The 21,958-nt window shown below is 39.5% G+C and overlaps 1 protein-coding gene across 4 annotated transcripts; it reads left to right on the top strand.

Moving 5' to 3' along the window:
* The first annotated feature begins 1,240 nt into the window (after nucleotides 1-1,240).
* On the top strand, nucleotides 1,241-19,988 carry LOC126605576 (uncharacterized). 4 transcript variants are annotated; one of them, XM_050272983.1, is made up of 25 exons: nucleotides 1,241-1,386; nucleotides 1,604-1,750; nucleotides 2,295-2,404; nucleotides 8,659-8,824; nucleotides 8,981-9,081; nucleotides 9,218-9,290; nucleotides 9,485-9,620; nucleotides 10,442-10,602; nucleotides 10,939-11,063; nucleotides 11,147-11,246; nucleotides 12,357-12,453; nucleotides 13,268-13,319; nucleotides 13,598-13,699; nucleotides 13,782-13,928; nucleotides 14,059-14,221; nucleotides 14,322-14,549; nucleotides 14,637-14,791; nucleotides 15,118-15,246; nucleotides 15,364-15,481; nucleotides 15,572-15,767; nucleotides 15,942-16,053; nucleotides 16,126-16,280; nucleotides 17,162-18,593; nucleotides 18,676-18,870; nucleotides 19,123-19,988. In XM_050272983.1, exons 2-25 carry the CDS (start codon nucleotides 1,618-1,620, stop codon nucleotides 19,597-19,599), a joined length of 4,863 nt encoding a protein of 1,620 aa, XP_050128940.1. In that variant the 5' UTR covers nucleotides 1,241-1,386; nucleotides 1,604-1,617; the 3' UTR covers nucleotides 19,600-19,988. The 4 variants fall into 4 exon arrangements, with proteins under 4 accessions (XP_050128940.1, XP_050128938.1, XP_050128939.1 ...); XM_050272981.1 differs by having other exon boundaries at nucleotides 1,582-1,750; XM_050272982.1 differs by having other exon boundaries at nucleotides 1,249-1,395; nucleotides 1,582-1,750.
* The last annotated feature ends 1,970 nt before the right edge of the window (nucleotides 19,989-21,958 follow it).

The raw sequence follows: 21,958 nt of genomic DNA, 5'->3' as shown, positions 1-21,958 counted from the left end.
GAAAGTGGCAGATTAAAATCCAAACATGGAAGATAACTATATGGCTAGGAATCAAATGGCCACTGTTTGTACAATCTACTGTAGTCTACCATTATATTTCTGCTAGATACTGTGCTTTTCTAATTCCAAACTTGGGATCGCTTCCAACGCCACTAAACTAAGACCTTGTTATCATTTATGACCGCACCCTTATATTTAAAAGTAAGTGTTGATGCAAATTTCATCCAAGGTTGAATTGACAAACTCCACCAATAAAACAAGAAACACCGTGAGCCTAATTGATGAACACACAAGAAAAGCAGGGAATGCGTTGCTAAGTCAAAGAGACAGTTTGAGAGAAACTATGGCACAAAGCATATTGAGTAGTAAATGACGATTATTGATTTCTCTGTTGAACTTGGTTATTTATAGGAGTGAACCCTCGCAAGCACCTAGGAGGGGAGGCCACAAGCCATACTAGGCAGACCGCTACGTGCTGCTAGTGTGATGCAGACCAGTCTCCGCATGCAACTTATGAGTGGTCCCAGAAGCCTCTGATTGATAACTTCGCAGTAGCATGGACACCCAAGGGAAGAATCTGAAGAGCCAAGTTCCTTCCACTTTGGACCGTTTATGAAACAGTGACATGACATATCATGGACCCAAAGAACACCTTGATACGTAACTGACTCGAAGGCCTAGTACCCAAAGGGAAGGCAGATGCCAAATCCCGAAGGACACAGTTCAATTAGGGTTTGTTTTTTACTACTTCAACAAGTTTAAAAATAACTTTTTGACAATCATAAGCGCTCGACTATGTTTAGAAAAAGAAAAAAAAACTTGGGGGATTATAGAAGCAGTTTTTCAAAATATTTCACATGTTTTCAATAAAAACACTTCTTTTTTTTTTGAACAAGCAATATTACTACACTAAAGGGGAAGATGGCTTAACCTCACAATGAATTAGCAATAATTTGGTTCAAATTTACCTTTGGAAAGAATCGAACCTAAGACCTCTCATTTACAAATGAAGAGTAGTATTACTAGACTGTAATACTAAATGACTAATAAAAACACATATAATCAGAATTTCTTCTTATAGAGTAAGTCAAACGGACCTTTAGTTATAACAAATAGTTCGGTCCATGGCCGGTGGCCCCCCATTGCAAAAAAGTTAGAAGGCCCAAACAAAATTGAACATTGGAGTCTTGGCCCATAATAATTGGGCCTTGAGATTCGGTTAATGCAAAAGCCCGCTCGCTGTCTCTCTCTCCCCTCTCTGTTGCTGTGTTCCCTGTCTGGAATTTTCCCATTTCATCAGCCCAGTCGTCGATCTTCTTCTTCTTCTTCCTCGTCAAATCAATGAGCTCCCATTTCAGTTGATTCTCTGAATCTCCGATTGATCAGGTAATTGAAGTAAGATCCAACTCCTCTATCTCTCTCTCTCTCTCTCTCTCTCTCTCTCTCTCTCTCTCTATTCTCTCTACATCGATCTAATCGTTTCATCACAATTACCAAATTCGGAACAAAATTTGAGATTTCTGAGTACTATATTCTTTCTTATATGCATATATATATATATATGTGTGTGTGTATGTATAGGTTTTTGATGCTGGAGTTGCAGGTGAGACTCTTAAGATGGAGTGGACGACGGTGCAGCATCTGGATCTACGACATGTGGGACACAGCTCAAAGCCGTTGCAGCCTCATGCTGCTGCCTTTCATCCCCATCAGGCCCTCGTCGCCGTTGCCATTGGAAATTACATCATTGGTAAAACATTACCCCACTTCCTCTTTTTTGTTTGTGATTATACCTAAAGCTGTGATTTTCTACTTTGAATATGTTATATATCTCTCTGTGTGTGTATCATTCTAGTTAGTGACATTGTTTGGAATTAGAATCTCTAATTTTATTTTCGGCCTTCTTTTGGAAAACTGTATCACTCGAGCTCAGGTTTGGGCGTGCAAGTGTGCCATGGGAGTAGTAAAGTGCTTTGATGTGTTGTAACTAGTGCATTTAAAATACTTAAATCAATTATAAGTGTAAAGTTATAAACTTCGATAAGTACTGAGGTTTTATTGATGTTCTTGATACAGATTTATCTTTCTTGGGAAACTTTTAGTTTCGTATAAATTTTTAGGAATGACGACATGGATGTACTCAGTGACTCCATGAAATCCAAATACCGCATAAAAATTTCTAGATTGAATGTGCTCTCGTGCATATGCCCTACAAACATGTTTGTCCTTAATATGTTTTTTGCTCTGTCTGCACATCCGGTTATTTTTAATTTTTAATGTCTTTGTTTGCACAGAAATGGATGCATTGACAGGAAGCAAGATTTCATCTATTGATATTGGTACCCCCGTTGTCCGCATGTCCTATAGCCCCACAAGTGGGCATTCTGTGGTAGTGATCGTTGAGGTTGGTTGCCTATAAGCCCTTCTCTGTTTGGATGGTTTCAGATATAGATATTGGATCTCTTCTTATTGTTAATATCCGAGTTTTAGTTTTCGAATATCTCTACTATTATTAAGAGAACCCTCTTTGTCAACCAAAGAGGGTGAAATTTCAAATTTTAATAATTGCTCTTTAAACTGAGGGCATTAAGGTAGCTCCAATTCAAGCGTGCTCACATACTCTCCTAATTTTTTTTCTTTTCTACAGCAACTCCCTATAACTTATCCGACATGCATATGCATCTGTAAGCTGCTAGTGCTTATGACTAATTGTTGCTTCATATTCTAACAGCAAGTATTTGCGAAATAAAGTTAAATGAACATAATTTATTTATTTATCATTGTATCATAGGAAGACATCTTAGTTCTTCTTGGGTACAAATCCTTGTCACTACAACCCTCTGGTTTATGTTGAATTCCATGTTTTTGTTCTAGTGATTGTAGGTTTGTCTCATAGTAGCTTTAAGTTATTGGGAACAAACCAACAAACTTTACTAGAAGAGTCTTTTTATTTTTTTTTTATTTTTTATTTTTTAATTTGTAACATTGTAACTGCAGAGGTCACACTTGGTGCGATGGCAAGTGCCTTTGCCCATGAGCGGTAGGTCTCGGGTTCGAGACTTGGGAGCAGCCTCTCCATAAATGGGGGTAAGGCTAGCCGACATTCACCTCTCCCAGACCCTGCGTAAAGCGGGAGTCTACTGACGCTCCGATTAGAAGATGCGACTATGGGACAGAGGTTCAGGGCCGAAGGGGTAGAGGAAGACCTAGGAAAACTTTGGAAGAGACTCTAAGAAAAGACTTAGAGTACTTGGATCTAACGAAGGACATGACACAGGATCGAGCACAATGGCGTTCTAAGATTCATATAGCCGATCCCACTCAGTGACTTGGATTTTCCAAGTCTCCAACCAAGAAGTTTTCCTCACTCGGGAAATTAAGGGAACACTACCCCAACCTACATGCTCCACTCAGAAAGCTTCAACATACAAGCTTCAACAAAAGAAAATTCAAAGAACTTAGCGAAGAAGGCTTTGGTGTATTTAACACAATACGTTGAAATGAAGGAAAGCTTATTTATTGATATCCCCGATAAGCTACAAATATGTACATATACATGAGTCAAAATAAACACACAAGAGGGAGCCTTCACAAAGGTTGCTTAGGAGAAGTCTCAGCAGTCGGTAGAGCCCCAGAAAGAGAAGGCACCGGAGGGGGATCATTTGGAGCCTCAGTACTGGACAGAACCCTAGGAGGAGGAGGCATCAGAGGTTGATCATTTGGAGCTTCATTACGCGGTACAGCCCCAGAAGACGAAGGCAATAAATGCCTTTGGAACAAACCCACAAATCTCTGATGATCAAGTAAAACCTGACCATCAGTTTCCTTCATCTGGTCAAGCTTCCTCTTCATGTTTGTAGCATAGTCATGTGCGAGCCGGTGCAACTGTTTATTCTCATGCTTGAGCCCTCTAATCTCCTGTTTGAGACTCATCACTTCAGCCGCCAATGATTCAACTTGGCGGGTTCGAGCAAATAGGCGTTGGGCCATATTAGACACAGAACCTGCACACTGAACACTGAGAGCCAGCGAATCCTTAACAGCTAACTCATCAGACCGTTTGGAAAGTAGTCTGTTATCTTTGGGAGTGAGAAGGTTCCTGGCCACCACCGCAGCGGTCATATCATTCTTCATCACGGAATCCCCAACGGTAAGAGGACCAGTTGGGGAGACGAAGGATGGGCGCCATATGTTGTCTGGAGAAGGCGGGGCTGCCTCTTCAACAAGGTTCAAGTCAAAACGACGGTCGGAGGGGCCAGACATTTTCAAAGGTGTTGAAGAGAGAAGAGGTCGGACAAATCAAGATATTAGAAGTGCAAGAATGAAGCTTCTACTGGTGGAGATTCAAGTGTGCTTTGGAACTTAATGCCAGCCTCTATAAAAATCTGCACTCGACGGAGCTTCAGAAATCAAAGAGGCGCATGCTCAGAAATCGAAGAGGCGTTTGCTTTCTCAAAAGTTGGGCTGCTTAGAGATCACGAGGGTTGATCTCAGAAATCGAAGAGCCGTTTGCTTTCTCAAAAGTTGGGCTGCTCAAAGACCACGAAGGCCGATCTCAGAAATCGAAGAGGCGCTCGCTTTCTCAAAAGCTGGGCTCCCTAGAGACCACGAGGGCCGATCTCAGAAATCGAAGAGGCACCTACTTTTCCAGCCTTGTCAGCACCTGTCACACGCACACTCAGCTTTGCGGAAATTATGGGCATTCTGTCAAAGACTTCTGGGGAAGTAGAAAACACATGAATCTTACTGTTCAATCACCCACTTCCCACACGCAACAATAGCTCATGGGTACCACAGATAACTTTGCCAAAGTTCTCTGCCAAAGTTGAGCACGTGAAGCTTGCAGCTCCCACTACATCGCTCTGACCAAGAAGGGTAAAAGAATAGCAAAGAAACAGCACTAACAAAGTTTAGACCCATAAATTTTGAAGGTCTAGCTACCATATTATTACCCACAAGGGTAAAGGAACAGTACCACTGCTGGATAATTGGAAAGTCCATGTATGTCAACCTCTGTGCTTCGTGGCAAGGTAGACTAGCAAACATGCCCAACCTTTACTCACATTCGAGAAAACACTCCCAATAAGATTGCTTGCTCCAAAATCGAAGAGGCACCGTCCTCCGAATCTAAAGAGCCAGACTCCTAACATGACTACTTTCTTAAAAATCGAAGAGCGGGTAAAGGAACAGTACCATTGCTGGATAATTGGAAAGTCCCTGTGTGTCAACCTCTGTGCTTCGTGGCAAGGTAGACTAGCAAACATGCCCAACCTTTACTCACATTCGAGAAAACACTCCCAACAAGATTGCTTGCTCCAAAATCGAAGAGGCACCACCCTCCGAATCTCGAGAGCCACTCTCCCAACATGATTACTTTCTCAAAAATCGAAGAGACACTGCTCCCCGAATCTCGAGAGCCAGACCCCCAGCATGATTGCTTTCTCAAAAATCGGTGAGGCACCGTTCTCCGAATCAATCGAAGAGGCGCTCGCTTTCTCAAAAGCTGGGCTGCTCAGAGACCACGAGGGCCGATCTCAGAAATCGAAGAGGCACCTACTTTTCTAGCCTTGTCAGCACCTGTCACACGCACACTCAGCTTTGCAGAAATTATGGGCATTTTGTCGAAGACTTCTGGTGAAGTAGAAAACACATGAATCTTACTGTTCAATCACCCACTTCCCACACGCAACAATAACTCATGGGTACCACAGATCACTTTGCCAAAGTTCTCTGCCAAAGTTGAGCACGTGAAGCTTGCAGCTCCCACTACATCGCTCTGACCAAGAAAGGTAAAAGAATAGCAAAGAAACAGCACTAACAAAGTTTAGACACATAAATTTTGAAGGTCTAGCTACCATATTATTACCCACAAGGGTAAAGGAACAGTACCACTGCTGGATAATTGGAAAGTCCCTGTGTGTCAACCTCTGTGCTTCGTGGCAAGGTAGACTAGCAAACATGCCCAACCTTTACTCACATTCGAGAAAACAGTCCCAACAAGATTGCTTGCTCCAAAATCGAAGAGGCACCGTCTTCCGAATCTCGAGAGCCAGACTCCCAACATGACTACTTTCTCAAAATCGAAGAGAGGGTAAAGGAACAGTACCATTGCTGGATAATTGGAAAGTCCCTGTGTGTCAACCTTTGTGCTTCGTGGCAAGGTAGACTAGCAAACATGTCCAACCTTTACTCACATTCGAGACAACACTCCCAACAAGATTGCTTGCTCCAAAATCGAAGAAGCACCGCCTTCCGAATCTCGAGAGCCAGACTCCCAACATGATTACTTCCTCAAAAATCGAAGAGACACTGCTCTCCGAATCTCGAGAGTCAGACCCCCAGCATGATTGCTTTCTCAAAAATCGAAGAGGCATCGTTCTCCGAATCTCGAGAGCCAGATACCACAGACCACTTTTTCAAAGTGCTCTGACAGAGTTAAAACATGTGAAACTGGCAGCTCCCACTACCGTGCTATGACCAAGCAGGGTAAAGGAATAGCATTATTACTTGTTGTTAGGGAGACTCCTATATATGTCGACCTCCATCCCCAACGGACAGGCAGACCTGCAAAAATGCTCAACCCTTCATCATATCTGAGAGGGCACTCCCAACAAAGCCTTTCGAAATATTCAGCTTTCTTTCCCCCCGATAATACCTCTGCAAACAAGCTATACTAGAGCAAGAATATCTCATATCATCAGGGTTAAAAGCAAGAGTATCCCATATCATGCTTTTTCCCTGTTTTTTCTTTTGGCCTTGTTTTTACCTGCAAGACAAGGAGAAAGAGAGCAATCAGTCAGTACTTGGAATCAAGCTTCCAGCCAGGAACTGACTGCCTGGAACCCCTTACCTGATTACTTACCTGGCATTGCTCTCGAGTACTCATCTTCATCATCTTATGTTTCCAGGGAAGATTCCGCATCTGCTTGAGGAACAGATAGGGCAAGTGCGAAGGATACAAGGAAGCATGTGGAGACAAGCGTAACAGCACACGTGCCGATACATCCATTACTCTGTCAAAAGCAAAAGTATCCCATATCAGCAGGGTGGAACGTACTCTAGATTTGATGGACTTGTTTTGACCCTCAAATTCTTCAGTCGGCCTTATACTCTGGAGGAAACCAGAAAACCCTCCAGCTCAGTTCAAGAATAAGCCTGTGGAAAGTTACTTCTTCAAAAGCAAAAGTATCTCATATCATCTCTTCTCATTTTTCTTCTCTTTATCCTTCATGCTGCTGCAAGATGGGGAGAAGGTGAACAATCAGTCGGAGCTCTGATTGCTTACCTTGTCTGTCACCTCTTTCAGCAGACCCCCTAGCTCGGCGACTTGGGGGACTCCTACTACATGGTTTGTATCGCGCTTGACCAAGCCTGAAACTACAAGTAAGCTTCAAGTGAAATTGATACATTACCTTGTGCATCTCCACCAGTTAAAGATACCACCCCTGGATGGAGGAAGAGTACTTCCAGAGAAGATGCCACATCTACCTATGAGACAGATAAGGCAAGTCAAGACGACACCACACTCCGATACTTAGAAGTTTCGTGATTACGAGATCATTATCCCACAATATTTCCTAATGTCATTTGTACTAAATCATTCACTCGTACTCACTAAAGGAGAGCTTGAACCTATGTACTTGTGTAAACCCTTCACAATTAATGAGAACTCTTCTATTCCGTGGGCGTAGCCAATCTGGGTGAACCACGTACATCTTGTGTTTGCTTTCCTATCTCTATCCATTTATATACTTATCCACACTAATGACCGGAGCAATCTAGCGAAGATCACAAAAAGCGACCGTTTTCGTTACCTAGGATCTATCTTGCAAGAGAACGGAGAATTAGATGGAGATCTCAACCATAGAATACGAGCTGGATGGAAAGAGTGCATCCGGCGTGTTGTGTGACCGTCGTAGGCCACTGAAGCTCAAGGGAAAATTTTATAGGACGGCAATAAGGCCAGCGATGTTGTATGGCAGAGAATGTTGGGTGGTGAAGCATCAACACGTACACAAAATGGGTGTAGCGGAGATGAGGATGCTTCGTGGGATGTGTGGGCACACGAGAAAGGATAAGATTGGGAATGAGGATATCCGAGGTAAAGTAGGAGTAGCCGAAATTGTAGGAAAGATGAGAGAAAATCGGCTCTGGTGATTTGGACATGTGCAAAGAAGGCCGACTGACGCTCCGGTTCGAAGATGTGACTACGGGACAGAGGTTCAGGGCCGAAGGGGTAGAGGAAGACCTAGGAAAACTTTGGAAGAGACTCTAAGAAAAGACTTAGAGTACTTGGATCTAACGGAGGGCATGACACAAAACCGAGCGCAATGGCGTTCTAGGATTCATATAGCCGACCCCACTTAGTGGGAAAAGGCTTTGTTGTTGTTGTTGTTGTATTAGAATGGTTATTAGTTAAAAGATGTGTGCTTTAGCATGAACTGGTGCAATTTCATTTTCTCTAATTATACAAGTCTTGAAGAGATTAATCAAAGCACAGCATATAATACGAGTAAATTTGTAGTCTCTTTCATTGGTTAATGTATTTTGTAGGTTTTCTTGCTACTTCTTTTATTTTGTGTTAATCTTTTATTGCTTTATGTAGTATTACATTTTATTTGGTGTTGTCTTTATCTTCCTCCTCCCTTCATTTTGTAGGACTGTACCATTCGCTCTTGTGATTTTGATGCTGAGCAAACATGCGTCTTGCATTCACCTGAGAAGAAGACAGAACAAATTTCTTCTGATACAGAAGTCCATCTCGCTTTGACGCCTCTCCAGCCTGTAGTGTTTTTCGGTTTCCACAAGAAAATGAGTGTCACAGGTTTTCTTCGTTGTTTTCATTTTCTTTCAGTGGTTATCTGCCCCCAACAAACGCACACACAAAAAATGCAGTGACATGACAGTGTAGTAGTATTACATTTTCATTCATGCCGACTGTTTATCTCTAATTCTTGATACTGCTTCAATATGCATGAAGTTGTTGGAACTGTTGAAGGAGGAAGAGTGCCTACAAAAATAAAGACAGATTTGAAGAAACCTATTGTCAATCTCGCATGCCACCCTCGCCACCCTGTCCTGGTATATAGTTGTTTCGTTGAATTTCGTACTTTTGTCCTTGGAGTCAGAATACATTTGTGGCTTTTGGATAAACGTCTAATATGTGTAGTCCTTTTATTCTGTGATATTGCAATCATTTTCTTTTTGCCCATTTCAGTATGTAGCTTATGCTGATGGTTTGATTCGAGCCTACAACATTCACACCTATGCTGTTCATTACACCTTACAAAGTAAGATGAGAGGGTTTTTTTTTTTTTAAATAAAAAAAAAATCTTGAGCAAACAGTGAGTCTGATTCTTTCTTGTTGAGTGTTTGAGAATCAAGAGTAATAAATAATAATTTAGTCTGCTTTAGATTCAAAAAAATAATTTAGTCTGCTTTAAGTGGTTCATGTGTTTCTTCATCTTTTGTTTTTGTTATACAGTTGATAACACCATAAAGCTCATTGGTGCTGGTGCATTTGGTTTTCACCCAACATTGGAGTGGATCTTTGTTGGTGATCGACGGGGTACTCTGCTCGCATGGGATGTGTCAACTGAGAGACCTAGTATGATTGGAATGTAAGTCATTTATGGTAGTTATACTAGAAAAATTATAAAATGGAACACAAAAAGTTCCATAAAGGCCAAAAAAATTTAAAACCAAAGAAATGGAAAAAAAAAAAACTTTGTTGCACACAAGCCAATAGCGATTAGAAATTTATTCTTCTATTAATGCCTCATGTTCCTTTCTCGACTGATTCATTAATGCTCTTGTTTTGTTTTCTTGAGTTTAGTTTTCAGAAATTTATTTATTTATCTTAAGGAAAATTGGCTTAAGTTTGTAGCAAATTTTATGAATTGCTTACTGGACAATCTTATCACAGGTAGCCGGCTATCATAAAAATTACAATATATGCCTTAAAACTTCTGTAGGGCCAGTTGACCTCAAATATCTGGAAGCCCTCCATAAAGCTAAGAGGACGGATATCATTAACTTAATCACTTAGACAAATGATAAAGGATTTAGAAGCTTCTTAGGTTTCCAGGGCATCAAAGAAGCCTCTTTTGATCAAGAAAGTGGTAGTTTTTGATACTTCATTGGCATGTTTAATTCATTGCTAATGCATACTTTTCCATACTAGGACTGCATGCTTCGTTTGTGATACTTGAAGTTCGAGTGGCTATAATGGCTAATAGATTCTCATTTTGTAGAATAGGATTGCTTCAAAAAGATTGTTTTCATATCTTCAGTTACAAGAGGCATGCCTAATTTGCTGCCAATATGATTTAACAAACATGTCATACTATATGAGCCACTCCTATTTAAAAATCTGCTTGTTTTGTCAATCTCTTGCTGGCTTTAATCAACATTTTAAGTTCGACCATTTGTTGCAATTCAGTACACAAGTGGGTTCCCAACCAATAGCTTCAGTTTCTTGGCTCCCATTGTTGCGGTTACTTGTGACTGTGTCCAAGGATGGAACTCTTCAAGTGTGGAAAACACGGGTTATAATTAATCCGAATAGACCTCCAATGCAAGCAAATTTCTTTGAGCCTGCTGGTTAGTTATTATTATTGTTTACTCTTTTCCTTTACCATGAGAAGGATATATTTCTTTTGAACATATTGACTTCCTTTCGTTTTCTTTCTGGCATTTATTTATATAGTAGTGTTAAAAAAAAAAAAAAAAACCACTGCGAGGAAACTAGCAATATGTATATGATGTTTGCTTATAATATAAAGTAGTATTTATAAATTCTTGTATGTGGCATGTGTGCTTGCATAGGCGCTAATGGGGCCATCCTTTTTTTTACCATCACTTGATATATTCCTAGCTTGTAGTGACTTCAGTGTTTTCCTTTTTCTTTTTTTTCTTTTTTTTCTTTTTTTTTCGCAGCAATTGAATCACTTGATATCCCTCGCATCCTCTCTCAGCAGGGTGGAGAAGCAGCTTACCCTTTACCGCGAATTAAAACTCTAGAAGTTCACCCAAAATTAAATTTAGCAGCACTTCTGTTTGCAGTTAAGCACAACCATTTACATAACACATTTTACTATACCCATATCCAAAAGTGCATATTTTTAATATTATAGTTTTGTTGTAGAATATGACTGGTGGAGACAATGTGAAAAATAGGGCAGCATACACAAGGGAAGGAAGGAAACAGCTGTTTGCAGTTTTGCAAGGTGCAAGAGGGTCTTCAGGTAAAAATAAGATCTGCACAATATTGTGTATTTATTTGTTCTGTTTTGTTTGAGTTGTGACCTTTTTGAATGCTTTATTATTGGCCTTGTCCACACGAGTTTTTCCCGGTTTAACTCCACATCATCCTGAGGAAAATGCTACTTATTATTTGGTCTAAATAAAATGCTTTATTATTGGTCTTTGTTTAAGGAATCTAACTAATAGTTTGGTCTAAAGATAATTATAGCAAATGTACATGCTATCTAAGTTTTCTCATGATTAAGTAGAATGTTTTCAGTAGTTTCCACAATGAAATGAGTTCATTAAAGTTCTGGTGGTAGATAATACACTTTATGTTGGAGGTTATTGTGATCATATGTATTAGCAGGTGATCTTCAATTACTTTGAAGAAGTTATCAAATGTGACTATTTTCTTTTTTTGTACAATGCTTCTTATTATGGTTTTATTTAAATTGGAATGGACTGTATACTTGTCTTGGCATTGCCTGAGAGTGGAACAAGGCAAGCAAAGGATTCAGATCCATCTGGGAGTGGAAGGTTTACTAATTAAGTGCTTGTTGAGAAGATCAATGAGTTCATTAATCATTAGTGGCACCTCACTTTCTACTGCATGCTTAATAGTTTTGCCCGTTTTCTTGTCTTGTCTCTTCTTTAGTGCCATTGATAAATCTGACAAGGACTTAATGGGGAGAAGAAAAATCTTTAACTGTCATATTTATTATGTACTTCTTAGGATACAAAGTTGAAAATTATTTCTGTTTATATGCCAATGATTGAGCATTTTCTTGATCAATCTGTAGACATCTTTAGGGTGTAAGCTTGCTAACCTTTGAGTTTTACAGGTACACGTTCTGTAATTATATGTATCGTTTGTGTCTGTGATGAGAAACATAATTGAAGTAGCATTTCATGATTTGTGTTCTCCTGAATAATTTTGTTAGTTTCACATTAATATCGTGCCTTTTTCCCCTTTGATATTTTGGTTTTTAAGATAGCAAATTTTTTTTTTTTTTTTAAATTTGTAATATTATGAATAGAACCTTTGTAGAGTTATTTCTATTGCTGCTGTGCTTATAGACCAGATATGCTAATGGTACTGGTATTTGCAGCATCTGTTTTGAAAGAAAAGCTTTCAGCTTTGGGTTCATCTGGAATATTAGCTGAACATCAACTTCAAGCTCAACTGCAAGAACATCATCTGAAAGGGTGAGATCAGAGTTTTTGTAAACCAGATTTGTTGTCCTGGTTATCAGCGGAAGTTTCATTTTAACTTTAGAGAACTTAAAAACCACCATGTGATTTTTCCTACAATTTCGTTAGGTTGTATTCAGCACCTTTTGTCAGCTGTCTTGACCTCGGATGCTTTACATCTGTGAAGAGTTTCCCCATCTACCATTTTCAGCTTATTGTTCATTGAAAAAACAGGGTGGTGCTATCCACACACCCCTTTTTACCTTCCACACACCCCTCTCAATTTCTGGCCATCGGATTGAATGAATTGAAAAGGGTAAGGACAGAAGTTAACAGGGGTTGTGGAAGGTAAAAAGGGATGTGTGGATAGGACCAATAAACTAACAGATGTCAAAATTGAGATGGCTTAGTTGTATTTTTTCTTTTGGACATTACTGGTGGAATAAGTTCTCTTTTAACCCTTTTCTTCTTTTGGGTTACTACTTATGGCATAGGCTGTAGTTGTTGACTTAATTTTACTGCTTTTCTTCAAGTCTTAGCCTTTCAATCATTTTCTATCAAAAAAGAATAAGGACTTTCACTCATAAAGCTTTCCGTGGTATTAAAGGCTTTGTCAATTTAAATTGTATTTTGTGTACATGTGTGTGTGTGTGTGTGTGTCATATTACTGCTTTTCTTGGTTCAAATTTGGACTTGCACTCTTAAATTAGTCATCGGACTAAAGGCTTTGTTGCGTTAAATATGTTGGATTTGTTTGTGGCTTTATATTAATAATGTGATGAAGTTTATTAGTATTGTATATTGTCTTATAATTTTTCTTTTATTGCAGCCATAGTCAGCTGACAATATCAGACATTGCCCGGAAGGCTTTTCTCCACAGCGTATGTCACTTTTATCTTAAAGATGTGATGTAGAATTATTTTATTATTGACTTGTACTGTTATGAGGATGGATCATGGATAGGTTTTTATGTGACTGTAAGGGGCTTGATTGTAGCTTAGGCAAAATTGAAAAACCATAGTCCAGCTTATTTTGTCCCGTCCCACTCCTTTATATTAAAACACTTCTTGGGGACTTCCAGTCTGATCTAATCTGACTTCTCAAGTTACTTGTTATGATTCAGTCTATTGTTGACTCATTCATTGCATTATTGTTATAGCATTTTATGGAAGGTCATGCCAAAAGTGCCCCAATATCTCGGCTGCCCCTCATTACTATTGTAGACACTAAGCATCATCTGAAGGATGTTCCTGTATTTCAGGTAAGTTTTCTCAGCCATAGATTTATTGTATCTTGTGTTTCTTTTCCTTAATTTGTTTATGAAAACTTTGGTTCATTTGCAGCCTTTTCACGTGGAGTTAAATTTCTTCAATAAAGAGAATCGGGTTCTTCATTATCCTGTCAGGGCCTTTTTTGTTGATGGATTACACATTATGGCATATAACATTTGTTCTGGAGCTGACAGTATCTACAAAAAACTTTACATGACGGTAATGTTATGACATGATATGCTATCATTTGAATTAGTTTGACGTCTTTGTAATTTTCCCTTTAGCTTTTATGAGGATTCTCACTTGGTGGTGCTAATGGTAGTGAAATCCTTTTCTCCTCTCTTTATAGGTTCCTGGAAATGTGGAATATCATCCGAAGTACATGGCCTACAGTAAAAAACAGGGCCTATTTCTTGTTGTCTATGAGTTCAGTGGTGCTACAAATGAAGTGGTGCTTTATTTTGAAAATACCGATTCTCAGGCAGCAAACAGCAAATGTACCACTATAAAAGGTTTGTCTGCCTATTGGATGCCTTTATTCCCCAGAAATGTCTACATATGCATGCAGGAGATCCAGTAATTATTCACAAATTTCATCTTTGAGTTTTGTAGGTCGTGATGCAGCATTTATTGGACCCAATGAAAATCAGTTTGCAATTCTTGATGATGATAAGACTGGACTGGTTTTGTATATTCTGCCTAAAAAGGCTTCTCCTGAAGCTAATGAGAAGATTCTATTGGCTGAAGAACGCCAACCTGTGGATACTGACACTGGTCCCAAGGGTCCAATGCAATTTATGTTTGAAAGTGAAATTGATCGAATTTTTTCGACTCCAATAGGTACTGGAGGGAAGAATTTATCATGTTTAGTTTGTAAAAAAGTTTTCATCAATAGTATGTGCTAATCATAGCATTCTGTGATTGTAGAGTCAACATTGATGTTTGCTTCTCATGGGAATCAGATTGGCTTGGCAAAGTTGATTCAAGGATCCCAGCTTTCTAATTCTGATGGTCATTATATAGCAACAAAGGGTGAAGGGAAAAAGTCAATTAAGTTGAAACTAAATGAGATTGTACTTCAGGTGATCATATAACCATTATGGTTTAAAATTTATTGTTGAACAATTGTTAGGGCATGCTGCTGAGTGCCAAAACCTTTCTTCCCCTTTACACTTCCTCAGTTGAAATTGCTCACTATGGTTGCATCCAACGCATAGGTCAAAATTTCTTCTTTATGTATCGACTACTAATTAAAATAGACATCATTTACACATGTCACAAGACATGCAACTATATTCTTCTGGAACTGTATTCTTCTTAGACTACGCTGGTGTATACCTAATTTTTTGAATGTGCAAACCATTTTTAATCTGCCCCTTTCAAAGATCCAGCTGCTGTACTTTGACAGGTTCACTGGCAAGAAACTCTTAGGGGCTATGTAGCTGGAATATTAACGACGCAAAGGGTGCTTATGGTCTCGGCAGATCTAGATATACTCGCAGGCAGTTCCGCCAAATTTGATAGGGGACTTCCTTCAATATCCTTTACAACATTTTGGTGTATAAGTTTTTACATTTTTTTTGTTTGGTAATCATTCATTTAACTGAATTATTGAGGCTTTTACAACTAGTTTGAGCACTTGACCTCTATTCACTTTAGATCTCTTTTATGGGTTGGACCTGCACTTCTCTTTTCTACTACCACTGCAATTAGCGTTCTTGGCTGGGACGGTAGAGTAAGGACTATTCTCTCTATCAGTATGCCTTATGCAGGTGTGTTACTTTATTGGCTGCTGATATTGACGCGGGTATGTATCTCTCCGCTGTTATCCTTGTGACTCATTATGATGTATTTCTGTGCAGTTTTGGTTGGTGCGCTGAATGATCGGTTGTTGCTTGCTACCCCAACAGAAATAAACCCCAGACAAAAGAAGGGAGTTGAGATTAAGAGCTGTCTTGTTGGGCTTCTTGAACCTCTTCTTATTGGATTTGCCACAATGCAAGAGAGATTTGAGCAGAAGCTTGACCTTCCAGAGATATTATATCAAATAACATCAAGGTTTTTCTTTTTCCTGTGATCTTATACACATGCTGTCTGTTTTCAAAATTATTTTTGTGCTTCTTACATCATAAAGCAGTATAACAGTATGGATTGTACTGTCATTTTCTTCTTTTCCAAACCTTGATAAATATTGGTTCTTGAATAATTGCTGATGGCGCTTTCTAAATGAAGGTTTGACAGCCTGCGTATTACTCCAAGGTCTCTTGATATTCTTGCTAGAGGCTCTCCTGTTTGTGGAGATCTTTCTGTGTCGCTATCTCAAGCAGGACCACAGTTCACTCAGGTAAGAAAAAGTGATGTTTAACAAATTTTGGTAGTTGTCTGTTTTGTTTACTGAACTTTTGAAATAACTTAGGTGTTGAGGGGTGTCTATGCTATCAAAGCTCTCCGGTTTACAACTGCTTTGTCTGTATTAAAAGACGAATTTCTGCGCTCTAGAGATTATCCAAGATGTCCTCCAACCTCTCATTTGTTCCACCGGTTCCGCCAGTTGGGTTATGCATGTATCAAGTATGCAGATAAGACGAAGTGTTCTTTTTTATTTTTATCCCGCAAATTTCAGTTTGTATAAATTTCTTACAGTTTTTTTTCAGCGAACTTATTCCGTATCTTTTTCTTTAATGACTGCAGTTCAATTTTAAATTTTCTGATATCATACTCTGACATATCTAATAGTATGTAAGACATGCTTTGGGAGGTACTTGGGTAGTTAGGTTGAAGTTTGGGAAGTACTTGAATAAAACATTTGGAACTAAAAATCTATACAGACTTACAGAGAAATCACCCTCAGACCTTTCTAACCTAGATTTTTTATAATTTAAAAATTGTCTTAATATTAATGAGTAAAGGATGTCTAATAGTGGTATCAGAAAATTTAAAATTAACTTTTGAGCGTCTTCTGAACTTTGCATGTTGTACAAGATTATGAAAGGAATATGTGGAACACAGCAGGAGATAAATAATAAAAAGAAACTTGGTGGGGGATTGAATCTGTTGTAGTGGTTAAAATAGGAATCCGTAGTTTCTTTATCTTGTGCATGAAGGATTATAGGTCTGCTATGCTTGGAGGAATTATTCGATCTGTGATAATGCTTGCTTGACAAAAGTTGTTCTGGTGGATCAAATTCTTTTTCAAGTGCATGCTTATGTACTTGAATTTATATTAAGCTTATATTTGACATCCCTTTTCATGAGTTATGCATGTCAAGCCGCTTTGAAGGTTTTTCTTTTCTATTGTTTATTTAGATTGCTCCATCCAGGGTTCCAAGCTCATTGCTGAAGAACTGATGGATTGATGGTTGTCATGTTACTTTCTGCAAAAAAAAAAGTTCTCATGTTACTTTGTCTTCATTGAAGCAACTTTTATTTTATAACTTAAGATAAAATTGCAGGTTTGGGCAGTTTGATAGTGCAAAAGAAACCTTTGAAGTTATAGCTGATTATGAAAGTATGCTCGACCTCTTTATATGCCACCTTAACCCCAGTGCCATGCGGCGTCTTGCTCAAAAGCTGGAAGAAGATGGCACAGATTCAGAATTAAGACGATACTGTGAAAGGATTTTAAGAGTCCGTTCTACTGGATGGACTCAAGGAATTTTCGCTAACTTTGCTGCTGAGAGTATGGTCCCTAAAGGTCCTGAATGGGGTGGTGGGAACTGGGAGATCAAAACCCCAACAAACATGAAGGCTGTTCCTCAGTGGGAACTGGCTGCAGAGGTGATGCCGTACATGAAGACTGACGATGGCACCATCCCATCCATTATCGCTGATCATATTGGTGTTTACTTGGGATCAATCAAAGGAAGAGGCAACATTGTAGAAGTAAGGGAAGATAGCTTGGTCAAAGCTTTTATATCCGCAGGTGGTGACAACAAGCAAAATGGTCTTCCGTTGTCTAAATCCACATCTAATGTGTCCAAGGGAGTGCCTGGTGGTGGTTCGTTGATGGGTCTGGAAACACTTAACAAACAATTTGCCAGTTCCTCTGCAGCAGATGAACAGGCTAAAGCCGAAGAAGAATTCAAGAAAACAATGTACGGTGCAGCTGATGGCAGCAGCAGTGATGAAGAGGGAACTTCAAAAGCTAAAAAGTTACACATTCGAATAAGAGACAAGCCCATTGCTTCTACTGCAGTGGACGTGGATAAAATCAAAGAAGCCACGAAGCAGCTCAAACTTGGTGAAGGGTTGGGTCCACCTATGACCAGGACCAAATCATTGACTATGGGATCCCAGGACCTTAGCCAGATGTTATCCCAACCACCTCCTCCAGCTAACAGTGGGTCAATGGCTCCTCGTGTAGGCTCTGCCCCTGGTGATCTATTTGGTATGGACTCGTTTACACAACCTGCAACGGTATCACATCAAGCTCCTACCTCAACAGTTAAGGGGGTTGGAGCTGCACCTATTCCAGAGGACTTTTTCCAGAATACAATACCATCCCTTCAGGTTGCAGCCAAACTGCCCCCTCCTGGGACCTATCTTTCAAAAATGGATCAAGCTTCTCAAGGGTTTGAAAGCAACAAGGAAGCATTTAACCAGGCCAATGCATCCAGTGCCAATGTTCGTCTTCCTGATGCTGGTGTTCCCCCTCAAGCTAGTCAACTGGCTGCTCCATTCGAGCCTGTTGGACTTCCTGATGGTGGTGTCCCACCATCCTCAGGCCAGGTTGCTGCGCAGCAACAATCTCATATTCAATCAACTCAGTTCCCAGTTTCTACTCAACCTCTTGATCTTAGTGTCCTTGGGGTTCCAAATTCTACTGACTCTGGAAAACCTTCAGTGCAGCCTCCTTCTCCACCATCTTCTGTGCGTCCTGGACAGGTAGTACTTTCATGTACGTGGACACAAGCTTTGAATTCCCACCATTTAATCCACTTTTATTTCCTGGTTTTCCTCATAACAGGTACCCCGTGGTGCTGCAGCTTCCATATGTTTTAAGACTGGAGTTGCCCACCTTGAGCAGAATCAACTTTCAGATGCATTGTCTTGCTTTGACGAAGCTTTTCTTGCATTGGCTAAGGATCAGTCTCGTGGAGCTGATATTAAAGCACAAGGGACCATCTGTGCGCAATACAAGATAGCAGTCACTCTTCTTCGGGTAGTTATAATCATTATTCAAGTGTTAAATAAACAGATGAAATGTGCTCTTTAGGCTAAGTGACTTATGGATTATAATACAACCCTTTTGCCTATATATTGATGGAACTAAAAACACCTGTGGGGGTTGGAATATCATATTCCATATTTGATTATTTCTATTGGTTGTAAGATCCCGTAAAAAACTGATCTGAAATCTTGTGTTTTGAAATAATGGCAGATAACTCACCTCTAATTTGGTTTTCATCCACAGGAAATTGGGCGGCTGCAAAGAGTTCAAGGTCCTAGTGCAATCAGTGCAAAAGATGAGATGGCAAGACTTTCACGCCACCTGGGTTCGTTGCCTCTTCTGGCAAAGCACAGGATAAATTGTATCCGAACTGCGATTAAGCGGAACATGGAGGTGCAGAATTATGCTTATTCAAAGCAGATGCTTGAACTCCTGCTATCCAAAGCACCTCCAAGTAAGCAGGAAGAGTTGAGGAGCTTAGTTGATATGTGTGTGCAAAGGGGTCTGACCAACAAGTCCATTGATCCACTTGAAGATCCTTCCCAGTTCTGTGCCGCCACACTTAGTCGTCTGTCAACTATTGGATATGACGTTTGTGATCTTTGTGGGGCCAAATTTTCAGCTCTCTCAGCACCCGGTTGCATTATATGCGGTATGGGAAGCATTAAAAGATCAGATGCTCGCACAGGGCCAGGGCCTGTTCCTTCACCGTTTGGTTGAGGTCTAAATTTCCGCAACATGCTCGCGTACGGGCCCAACTTTGATGGAATTAGCCCCAAACATTGTAGCATATCTTTCACCTCAAATGTAGCTGCCATATCGTTCGGAGGAGGCTTTACCCACACCGGAGAGACCATACCACTTCCCGTTAGGTATATAATGTATCATGTTTATCTGTTTGTATTTGAGTTTGAGTTTGAGTTTATTGTCATGCCCTTATTATTGTCTTTTCTCTTGTGTGTTTACCCCCACCCCACCCATTTTTTATTGTCATTATCCAATTCAGTGATGTTCCCAGTTTTGTGATTACTTTCCCTTTGTAAAGAACTGGATCCTATGATATCTAAAATTTAGTTGAGCAGTGTTTTCTCAATGTTGCTCTCTGTGAATCGTGATGCTTTCTCATGAAAAGGCAGCGTATGTCCTGTACGTCTCTCTACTCGCGTGGAGAGAGAAACAAAGGGTTATTCATCACGCTGCATGCAAGTTTTTTTTTCTCATTTAAGCATTGGGATGTGATATTCACATACCTTTTTTTACTGCTCCCACACCTTTTGGGTTTTCGGCTGTCGGATCAGATGAAATTGAAGAAGATCAACGGACATAAATTAACAAGGGATATGTGAGAAGTAAAAAAGGGTGCGTAGATAGCACACCTCTTAAGCATTTAGTATCTTGTCCTGTTCATCCATCTTTGTACTTTTTGGTTCAAAGTAAAGTAAAATAATTGAAGTTACAAAAGCTAACAAGAGGGGCCCTCTTCCCTTGGTGCATCTCAGAGCAATTTTTCAGTGTTTCCAGAATTTTTTTCCTTTAGCAAAGCAAGGTACAAAGTTAGATTCCAACTGTTTCACTTCGCCTGCTTCATAATTTGGCAAGTGGGAAATTGGGAATCCCTTTTTGCAGCACTACTATTTGCAATCCAATTGTTTCGAGGTGTAAATCCGACAACCGGAACAGTTTTTAGGTTCTCTTTCATCGGTTATTCATTTAGAAATTGGCAACGACAGTAATTATCAAATTCTCAGTTCAGTTGTATCTAACAAACAGTGTTTTTGTTGTTGCACGTCTTAGATGACAAAACGGTTTAATGAAGACCTAAAATTTAAACGGTTGAGTTAGGCCATCTCCAATCATGGAGGGCTAATAAAAGCCCTGCACACAGTTTTAGCCCAGGTTCTAAAAATCGCTAGGCGCTAGTCGGACGGTAGGCATAGATGGATTTATATAAATTTATTATATATCTTGTAAATAAATGTCTATTTACACCTAAAAATAAACTATACTTGTATGGATAATAAAATAATGATAAAATGCAAAAATAGAAGTAGAAGAAAAGAATACACAAATTATATACATCCAAAAAGTTCAATATTTAAAAAACAATAAGCATATAATCATAATGAGGAAGATTTGGATGATAGCCTAAATTCTTCTTGTTCATGAATCATGATCCTTGTATTGGATTAGATATAGACTAAATTATTTAACCTGTTGCATCTAGTTTATTTCTTTTCTTTGTATCTATCCCCTCAAAAGTGCTCCAATTTGTTTCACTATTAGATGAACTTGTAGTAAATCCATCATTTGCAAATTAGGTACACCATTTCCATAAGTATACCACCATGAAACCAAAAAAGAAAAAAGCACACAATTAATAAAAATATATATAAAAAAAAAACCGCCTAGGTGCCCCCTAGCTCTCCGCCTAGGAGCCGCCTAGCTTCTAGCTGATTTTTCCAAACGCCTTGCCCAAAATCGGGGTAGGGCTCCACCGCCCAGCGCCTAGGCCGATTTTTAGAACAATGGTTTTAGCTACAAGTGCTATATTTCGGCTTATAGAGCTTCTTTTTAGCCCTATGCTAAAGCAAAGCCCTATCCCGCCTATGCATATGCCTCAAGTAAATAAATAATCTAATAGCAGCATTTGATAAGTAGAATATTTAGAACTTCTCAAGATGCTCAAGGTAGCTTGCTTCCAAGCCACTACACTAAATGCGCATATAGACGTAGTAGTCGGCCACCCAATCTCAGTACATTTATATTAGGCTTACGACATGCTTGAAATAAAAGCAAGAAGAGCAGGTACTAGAAGAAAGAAATACCAAGTGTCGGGGGGCTAGCACTTTTTAGCCCCTTTGGGGGTCAATTTGAGCCCCCCAAAATATGCCCATTTGCAAAATACCTTTTAGTTCAATTTTGGAGCTAATATTAATCAAATACGTTGTCACTTAGTACTACAGTCTAGTAGTATTTATTTTCACTAATAAGTGAGAGATCATAAGTTCGATTCTCGTTAAAAAAGAATATAAAATACATTATTGCTAGCCCACTCGCCCACCCTTTTAGTGTAAATAAT

Source organism: Malus sylvestris, chromosome 15, assembly GCF_916048215.2.
Source record: "Malus sylvestris chromosome 15, drMalSylv7.2, whole genome shotgun sequence".
Lineage (NCBI taxonomy): Eukaryota > Viridiplantae > Streptophyta > Magnoliopsida > Rosales > Rosaceae > Malus > Malus sylvestris.
Note: the sequence above shows the minus strand (reverse complement) of the source record. Positions and strands in the feature narration are given on the sequence as shown.